We start from the raw sequence: 9,897 nt of genomic DNA on the forward strand, positions 1-9,897 counted from the left end.
AAAGAATGGAAAAAATATATCAAGCAACCAGTACCCAAGAAAGAGCAGGAGTGGCAACCACAGATAAAACAGACTTTGAGGCAAAATCCACTTTTTATAGGAAAGATATTATTTAATGATTAAACAGATAAAACACCAAAAAGACATAACCTTAATAAATATCTACACAACCAATGACAGGGCTCCAAAATACATGAAACTAACTCTGACTCCACTGAGGAGAGAAATAGACAGTTCTGCAATAATAGTAGGAGACTTCAACACTCCACTCTCAGTAGAAAACAGAACAAACTTGGCCTCATAGATGTATGTGGATCTCTCCACCCAACAGGAGCAAAGTATACATTCTTTTCCAACACACAGGGAACATTTTCCAAAATAGACCACAAAGCAACCTTCAATTAAAAAAAGGGGGGGGGGCCACAAAGCATCCTCAATAAAATCCAAAACATAAAAATAATAAAAAGCATTCTCTCTGATCACAGTGTCATAAAATCAGAAATCATTAACAGGAAAAGCAAGGAAAAAGAATCAAATATATTGAAACTGAATAACACCTTCCTTAAAACCAACTGATAAACTCTCAATAAAATAGAAAAAAAAAACGCCATTGCCATCGAATCAATCCTGACTCCTAGCGACCCTAAAGAACAAAGTAGAGCTGCTCCATAGAGTTTCCAAGCTGTGATCAGTGGATTCAAACTGCCAACCTTTTGGTTAGCTGCTGTAGCACTTAATCACTTAACCATTATGCCACCAGGGTTTCCAAAATATAAATAGAAGGGAAATTTCTCAATATAATAAGGGTCATTTATACAAAAGCAACAGCCAACCTCATTCTCAATGGAGAGAGGCTGAAATCATTCCCCTTGAGAACGGGAACAAGACAAGGGTGTTGTTTATCACCACTCCTATTTAGCATTGGGCTAGAAGTCCTAGGCAGAGCAATAAGGTAAGAAAAAGAAATAAAGCGTCCCCAAATTGGAAAGAAAAATAAAACTATCCCTATTTGCAAGTGTTATGATCATATACATACAGAATCCCAACCATACCACAAGAAAGCTACTGGAACTCATAGAAAGAATTAGCAGAGTAGCAGAATACAAGATCAATATACAAAAATTACTCAGATTCTTATATACCAACAAAGACAACTTCAAAAAGGAAATCAGGAAAACAATACCATTTTTAATAGCCCCTTAAGGTGCGATTAAATACTACCGTGTGTGGCCCTTCTAGACAAGTGATTCGGTGGGACTGTGTGATAGGGTAATTGAAGCCTACCAAGGGGATTGGTCAGTTTTCCCTTACTAGTCAATTCCAGAGATGAGGGGAGGATCCTACCACTACCAAGGAAGAACAGCCAGAAGCAGAGAGCACATCCTCTGGACCTGGGATCCCTGTGCTGAGAAAATCCTGGAAGCAGAAGACTGAGAGAGAGAGAGCAAGTTGTAACCCTGAAGAGGGTGAGAAGTGGTAGCAGGAGAGACCCAGCATCAGGAGACAATGTGGTGGGCTCACCAGCCTATGGAAAGAGAAAACTGAGTGCCTTTGGGCAGGGGCCTAGGACCAGGGAGAGGCATGCCTGTGAGCTCAGTTGAGAAGAGGCTGTCCTGATGAAAGAATTGTAACCTGAGTGTTCCTGAGCTGGAATTGTAACCGTTACTTCCCTTACAATAAACCTCATAATCATGAGTATGGTCTTTGAGTTCTGTACGACATTGTAACGAATTATGGAGCCCAGCAGAGAAGCAGAGAGTGTTGTGGGAGGGATGGTTGGTGTCAGACTTGGTAAAAATGGCGGAGAGAGAAGGCATGTCTGACCTCTGCCTCATAAAAATCAGCCTTGGGCTGTGGATCTTGGTTCTCCTTCCCTGTTGTGGGGTTGGAGGAGGTCAGACACGGCCTCCATGATGTTTTTACACCCTTAGAAAGATTAAAAAAAAAAAACAGGGACATAAACCAAAACTCACTGCCATCGAGTCACTTCCAACTCATAGATACCCCCTCCCCCGGGATTTTCAAAGCTGTAAATCTCTACAGAACCAGACTGCCACATCTTTCTCCCATGGAACCATCTTTCCGTTAGCAGTCGATCACTGCAACCACTTTGCCACCAGGGCTGCTAGGGACATAAAAGACATATACAAAGAAAACTACAAAACACTACAGCAAGAAACCTACATAAATGGAAAACATACCATGCTCATGGATAGGACACTCAACATTGTGGAAATGTCAATTCTACCCAAAATGATCTACAGATATAATGCATTCCCAATCCAAATACCAACAGCATTCTTCCAGGAAATGGAAAAAATAATCACCAACTTTACATGGAAAGGAATGAGGCCCCAGATAAGCAAAACATTGCTTGCAAATGGCCATATAAAATATATCTACATTTGGAGTAAAGGAGAATGAAGAAAACCAGACACAATGAAAATATCAGTCCAAAGGACTAATGGACCACATGAATCACAGCCTCCACCATCCTGAGCCAGAAGAACTAAATTGTGCCCAGCTACCACCACCAACTGCTCTAACAGGTAACTACTATGTTGTTGTTGTTGTTAGGTGCCGTCAAGTCAGCTGCAACTCATAGCAACCCTGTGTATCACAGAACAAAAAACTGCTTTACAATTATTGTTATTCTTGAGCCCATAGTTGTAGCCACTGTGTCAATCAATCTCGTTGAGGGTCTTCCTCTCTTTCTTGATCCTGTACTTTACCCAGCATGATGTGCTTCTCCAGAGACTGATCCCCTCCTGACAACACATCCAAAGTATGTGAGACATAGCCTCACCATCTTTGCTTCTAAGGAGCATTCTAGTTGTACTTCTTCCAAGGCAGATTTGTTCATTCTTTAGGCAGTTCCTGGTATATTCAATATTCTTCACCAGCACCACAATTCAAAGGCATCAATTCTCCTTTTGTTCTCCTTATTCATTGCCCAGGTTTCGCATGCATATGAGGCAATAGAAAACACCATGGCTTGGAAAAGGCGTGCCTTAGTCTTCAAGGTGACACCTGATTTTCAACACTTTAAAGAGGTCCTTTGCCGCAGATTTGCTCAATGCAATGCATTTTTGATTCCTTGACTGCTGCTTCCATGGATGTTTATTGTGGATCCAAGTAAAATGAAATCCTTGACAACTTCAATCTTGTCTCTGTTTATCGTGATGTTGCTTATTTGTCCAGTTGTGAGGATTTTTGTTTTATGTTGACGTGTAATCCATACAGAAGGCTATGGTCTTTGATCTTTGTCAGTGATTCAAGTCTTCTTCACTGTCAGCAACAAGGCAGTGTCAAGAGGATTAGCAATCTAAAAAAATAAAACAGTGTCTGCTTTGTGCTGGTTTATATATCTATATGGAATCAAATTGACAACAGCAACTTAAAAGATTAGGTAGGAAACTTAGGGGGCAGTGAGTTTATGTTAATGGGGGTGGAACAACTCAGAAAAGGAACATGAGAATGGTTGTACAACTCAAAGAATGTAATTAGTGCCTGAATTTTACATGTAGAAACTGTTGAATCGGTGCATGTTTTTGCTATGTATATCCTCAACAACAACAAGAAAAGTCAATTATTTTTTTTAAAAAAAAGCTTAGGGCTAAGGTCAAGGAGCAATAAGAGAATGTCTTTGGGAAGTTGGGACATTCCAAAGCACCCGTGTGGGAAATTTAGAAAGCCATGTTACCCGATTAGGGCCTGTGCCCTGGAGCAGTCAAGCCAATGAAACATACTCCAAGTCAGAAGGAGTGAGAAAGTTTATTGAGGAGATGTATACATCACCGGGGACCCAGAAGCAACACAGGCTGTCTCTAGGGAGTCCCAAAGAGCAGTTTTACATTAGAGCTTATACAGAATCTTACAAGGGTTACAAGTGTCTTTGTAGTCCCCTGCCAGACATTTCTTTATTATGCTGAAGACATACATATCCAATACCTGGGCTCCAACTTTCCTGTGAGGGTTGTATGCCACAGGTAGTCCCACCAGAACAAAAAATTATTTGCATCAGTTTAAAACAAAGAACAAAGTCATTAACATTTGGTCAAAACAAAGTCATTAGCAGAGGTATGTGAGGAGGCAGACAGAGGAAGAACAACTTATAGGTTTATCAAGGCCTTAGTTATGTTAAGCTCTCAGTTGCCCATTTGAAAAAGGAGAAAACATGCTGGGTGGTATTGGGGTCATAGCCAGGACAAAGAAAACAAACAAAAAATAAAACTCCTTACAGCCCAGTAGATTTCTACTCATAGCAACCCTATAGGACAGAGTACAACTGCTCCATAGGGTTTCCAAGGAGCAGCTGGTGGATTTGAACTGCCGAAAGCTTTTGGTTTGCAGCCATAGCTCGTAACCACTGTACCACCAGGGCTCCCTCAGGTTCAAAAACTAAAGCAAAAGCCCCTGACCTTTGAGTCAATTCCAACTCATGGTGACCTCACACATTAAAAAGTAGGACTGCTCCATAGGGTTTTCTTAGCTGTAATCTTTATGGAAGTAGACTTCCAGGCTTTCTCCCACATCTCTGCTGGGTGGGTTCAAACAGCCAGCCTTCAGGTTACTATTTTATCGCAAACATTTGTGTCAACCAGTGACAACTTATGTCCAGAAAAGACCTGAGGAAATCCTAAACTTTCACCTCAAGCTGATGTCTAGGTTCTTTGTAAGCCGAAGTGTTGAAGGAGTGCCCCAGTGCATGACCAATCTGCAAAGGCTGCAAGAGGTGGAGTTTTTTCTGTTGTTTTCCCTTCTATTACTCTACAAGAAATGCCAAAGGGAGTTCCTATAGTTGTAATAGAAGGACACTAGACAGCAACTTGAAGCCATATGAAGAAATAAAGATGTCCAGTAAAGGTAAATTCATGGGCAAATATAAAAGCCAATTTGACCGTATTTTTGGTTTGTAACTTTGTTATATCCTGTTGTTGTTATTCCAAACAAAATGAAACCCATTGCCAATGAATCAATTCCAACTCATACCGACCCTATAGGACAGAGTACAACTGCCCCACAGGGTATCCAAGGAGCAGCTGGTGAATTGGAACTGCCGACCTTTTCATTGGACTCTGCTGTTGTTATTAAGTTGCCGTCAAATCAGCTCTGATTCATGGTGACTCCTAGTGTGCAGAATAGAACTGCACTCCATCAGGTTTTCAAGGATGTGACCTTTTAGAAGCAGATCATTAGGCTTTCATCTGAGGTCCCTCTAGGTGTGTTCAAACCACCAGTCTTTCAGCCTCCCAGAGGGCAGGAGAGCTCATAGACTTTAATATCTCTGAGAAATAGATCTGGAGGAACAAACAAAAGATATCTAGCCAAGGAGGTGTCTGCATTTTTTATATAGATGAGAAAGGATGTGGTAAAACATAAAGCAGAAGAGGTACAACTGCTACATTATATTCCCTAAAGAGGCTGAAGGGAGGCCTGGGTGTTGGAGGGGGAAGGGCAGGCATTCAGGGACTGAAACAAGAGGAGGGACACCTCTTCCTAAACCTTCAACACTGCAGAGCTGCCCATCTAATAGTGCTTCCCATGAGACTGGGGGCTGAGTACTCTGTTCCCTAAGCTGAGTTTGATGCACCTCTAAGATCAATGGAATCCATTTGGGGCTGCAATGTAAAATCACCAAGGCTTGCACGTTTAGGAAAAAGATTAGAGAGGCTCATGGAGGACCTAGGGAGTAGCAAAGAAGGTCCAGATCATCTCAGGGCTCCAATTTGTACAACAGCCCAGGCCCCAGGGGAGAGGCAGACATGTTCTCTCAGCAACAAAGACATAAAAGAGTTATAGCCAATAGAACAGAAGCAGCTACAGAAGACAGTTCCATTTGGAAAGAATCTCTCCTGGACATTTCTGTGGGGAGTAACCAAGGGGCCAAAGGTGAGGGGGAGGAGACAGTTTCCTTGTTCTGTGTTTCTAGATCTCTGTCCTGATTGTCTTTGCCTCTCTCCTCCGTCTTTGGTTTTCTCAGTGTGCTTCCTTGGTTTGATTCTTCCTACTCCAGCCCTCTTTTCCTTCAAGATCTTTACCTGTGCAGAGACAAAGACCTGAGGACTGGAGAACAAATGATAAGAAAGGGAATGACCTCTCCCCTGGACATTTAAGAAAGGAAGTCCCTACCATAGGAAAGTGCAGCTAACCCCCCAACTCATGAAATCTGACCCAGAGGAGACACTCTAAATGCTGAACCAAAAACCAAACCAAAACCGTTGACATCCAGTCGATTCTAACTCATAGTGACCCTATAGACAGCAGAACTGCCCCGAAGAGTTTCCAAGTAGGGGCTGGTGATTTCGAACTGCCAACCTTCTGGTTAGCTGTCGAGCTCCTAACCACTGCACCACCAGGGCTCCAAGGGACTGAGGAAATAAGGAGAGCTTTCATTTTACATTGTGGACCCAAGACTCCTGAAAAGAAATACTCATTGAACTTACTCATTTCTGATTTTATTTTCAATTGATGCTAGAAGTACATATCAAATTACCTAAATTCATAAAGATGATTTATTAAAAAAGCAGTAGCCAATACCACGCTTAAGACAGAACTCTAGAGCCTCTTTAAAGTTCAGAGCCAAATATGGATGCTGACTCTCACGGTTCTTTTATATTGTTTTGAAAATTCTCAACATTTTAAGAGGATGAAAATAAGGGCATACATGACTCAAAGTTATTGTAATGGTAAGTAAGATGTTTTACTAAACAAAGAAAAAGCCAAGAAGGAGAACTTACTGAAAAGCTCATAGCTAAAAAACTGTATTTTGGAATATGCTTTAAAATAATAATCAAAGAATTTCTTAAGCAACAATAACTAGCTAGAAAATATAAAGAGGGGAAAAAGTAATAATGGGAAAATTTTTTTAAATATAGAAATAATATATATACTTTTTTTTTTTAATTGTGAGACTCATATGATGTCAAGGAAAATGCATGAGATTTCTAAATGGAGATAATGGTGTAGTGGAAAGAGTCAATAGTGTAAAGACCATAATTGGTTTATACGTTTAACATAATATCCAAAAAAACTGCAACCAGTCTTTTTTATTTAAAAAACAATTATTTGAAGTTATTAGTAAGAATCTCCCCTACCGTATGTAGAAAATCTTGCAACACAACAATCAGGCATACCTATACATGCTGATGTGGAACCCACTCTAAGATAATTCAGTTAAAAAAGAAAGGAAAGGAAAGAAAACAAGGATATAATTAATATGCTAACATTTGTTTTTGTCTTGTATGGGGAAATATACACATATATTCTTGCCCATGCAAAAGCTATCTCTGGAAGGATCCTCAAAAAACTGATATTACTGGATGCTTCTGGTGAAAAGAAAAAGGACTTAGGAGGTTCAAGCATGGGCGATCTTTCCATTGTTTGTAATTTTTCATTTTATTTGAATTTTTACCATGTGTATATATTACATCTTACAATTGAAATACTATTAAAAATAAAAGTTAAATATAGTTATGCCATCTATATATATGAGTTTTGTATCACTTGAAATTCTATTCAAAGTAAATAATGTGAATAGCTGGCAAAAATAATATCATATTGGTCAGTAAATTATAGAATAAAGAAATAAAAATATAAGACAGCCATTAAAATTAAGATTACAACTAGTTTTTAATGATATTGGTAAGTCTTCCATTCATTTACTCGTCCATTCAACAATTTTTTACTGAGTACTTACTTTCTATCTTAGAACATACTGTTTAGATACAAAGGTAAAATACAAATGTATCTCTATATAATGACATAAACTGCTTAAAAATAAACCAGAAAAACGGAAGTATAAACCAAATATTAGTATTTGCTATCTGTTAGTAGCAAAATTATTGTTGATAGATTTGGACCTGCTTATTAGACATATGGAAACCCTGGTGCTGTAGTGGTTAAGTGCTATGGCTGCTAACCAAGAGGTCTGCAGTTCGAATCCACCAGGTGCTCCTTGGAAACTCTATGGGGCAGTTCTACTCTGTTCTATAGGGTCACTATGAGTCAGAATTGACTCAATGGCAGTGGGTTTGGTTTTGGTTTGGTTTATTAGACATATGGGTGAAGATGACAAATACCTATTTCTACCTTTCTATTTAAAACTTATATGGGCTTTCTTTGCTGCTCCTCTGTGGAATGTCTCAAAGAAAATTTTAGAGTCAGTCACGAACAAAAGGAACTGGGTCATTAGAGGATGGTCTCTAATCAGGGTCTTAAGCTGTGCTTTCAAACACAACTTTCTTCCTCTTTCAGTTTTAAGGACAGAAACTGAGAGTAGAGCACCTGTGCCATGTTCACCTCCACCAACAGTTCCGGCCCTCAGGTTTCCCAGTTCATCCTGATGGGTCTCCCAGGCATTCACAATTGGCAGCACTGGCTCGCCCTGCCCCTGGCTCTACTCTACCTCTTAGCTCTTGGTGCCAATCTCCTCATCATGATCACCATCCAACATGAGCCCACACTACATGAGCCCATGTACTATTTTCTGGGAATATTGGCAACAGTAGATATTGGTCTGGCCACCACTGTCATGCCCAAGATTCTAGCCATCTTCTGGTTTGACTCCAAGGCCGTCAGCTTCCCCGAGTGTTTTGCTCAAATCTATGCCATCCACTGCTTCTTCTGCATGGAATCTGGCATCTTTCTCTGCATGGCAGTGGACAGATATGTAGCCATCTGTCACCCGCTTCGATACCCCTCCATAGTTACTGAAGCTTTTGTGGTCAAAGTCACAGGGTTCATGGTGCTCAGGAGTGCCCTGTTGACCATCCCAGTGCCTGTCCTAGCTGCTCAGCGACACTACTGCTCCAGGAATGAGATTGAGCACTGCCTCTGCTCTAACTTGGGAGTTATCAGCCTAGCTTGTGATGACATTACTGTGAACAAATTTTATCAACTGGTCTTAGCATGGATCCTGGTTGGGAGTGATATGGCTCTGGTGTTTTCTTCCTATGCTCTAATCCTCCGCTCTGTGCTGAGGCTAAACTCAGCAGAAGCAATGTCCAAAGCTCTGAACACCTGCAGCTCCCACCTCATCCTCATCCTTTTTTTCTACTCAGGTATCATCGTGCTGTCTGTCACACATCTAGCAGAGAAAAAAGTTCTCCTCATCCCTGTGCTCCTCAACGTGCTGCACAATGTCATCCCTCCTGCACTCAACCCCATGGTCTATGCACTCAGGATGCAGGAGCTCAGACTGGGCTTCCAGAGACTACTTAGCCTGGGTGAAGATGGGTCAACCAAGTAACTCCAGCAGTAGGAGACCATGAAGACTTTAGGAAAGCACAGGGGTTTTGTTCTCAATACTCCTGAGCTGTGATTCTGCTTTCACCTCTCACTAGGAAAAAAAAAAAAAAAAGATCAAGAAAATTGTGAAACTGTCAACCTCACTAATCAAAATATGCATATTAAAACTACAATGAAATTTCCTAGGAAATAAGTGACTAGGTAAGGCAGAAAATCAAAATGTCCCTGACTGTTGATGCCACCCAAGATGAGACATTTAAAATATTCCAGCCTCCACCCATTTGATCAGCCTCAACTGTTTGAGTCCTCCAAGCTGAGGCTACAAATATTGTGCAGTAAAAGCAAGCCATCCATACCGTGCCCTTTTTCAATTTTTGACCCAAAGAATCTATGAAAGCAATAAAAGAGTTGTTTTATGTCATTATGTTTAGGGCGTATGGTTATATGGAACTAGAACACTAGATTTTGCTGCTTAAAGATGTTTTCAGAGATTCTAAGACACAGGCAAACTCTGGAAAGAAAAGATATATTTTGAGTGGGATAGACTTTAGAATCTTCCTATAATTATGAATATTATTCAACAAAGAGGAATGTATTACACTGGGGAGCCTGAATGGAAAGCTGTCTATCTGGTGGGGATTCTCTGGG

At 40.5% G+C, this 9,897-nt stretch overlaps 1 protein-coding gene across 1 annotated transcript; it reads left to right on the plus strand.

The window, feature by feature from the left end:
- The first annotated feature begins 8,293 nt into the window (after positions 1-8,293).
- LOC135231996 (olfactory receptor 56B4-like) lies at positions 8,294-9,322 on the plus strand. The gene has a single exon (XM_064289240.1). The coding sequence runs from the start codon at positions 8,294-8,296 to the stop codon at positions 9,248-9,250; it is 957 nt and encodes a 318-aa protein (XP_064145310.1). The 3' UTR covers positions 9,251-9,322.
- Positions 9,323-9,897: the final 575 nt, after the last annotated feature.

The sequence above is a fragment of the Loxodonta africana genome, chromosome 7, assembly GCF_030014295.1.
Source record: "Loxodonta africana isolate mLoxAfr1 chromosome 7, mLoxAfr1.hap2, whole genome shotgun sequence".
In the NCBI taxonomy this organism is placed as follows: domain Eukaryota; kingdom Metazoa; phylum Chordata; class Mammalia; order Proboscidea; family Elephantidae; genus Loxodonta; species Loxodonta africana.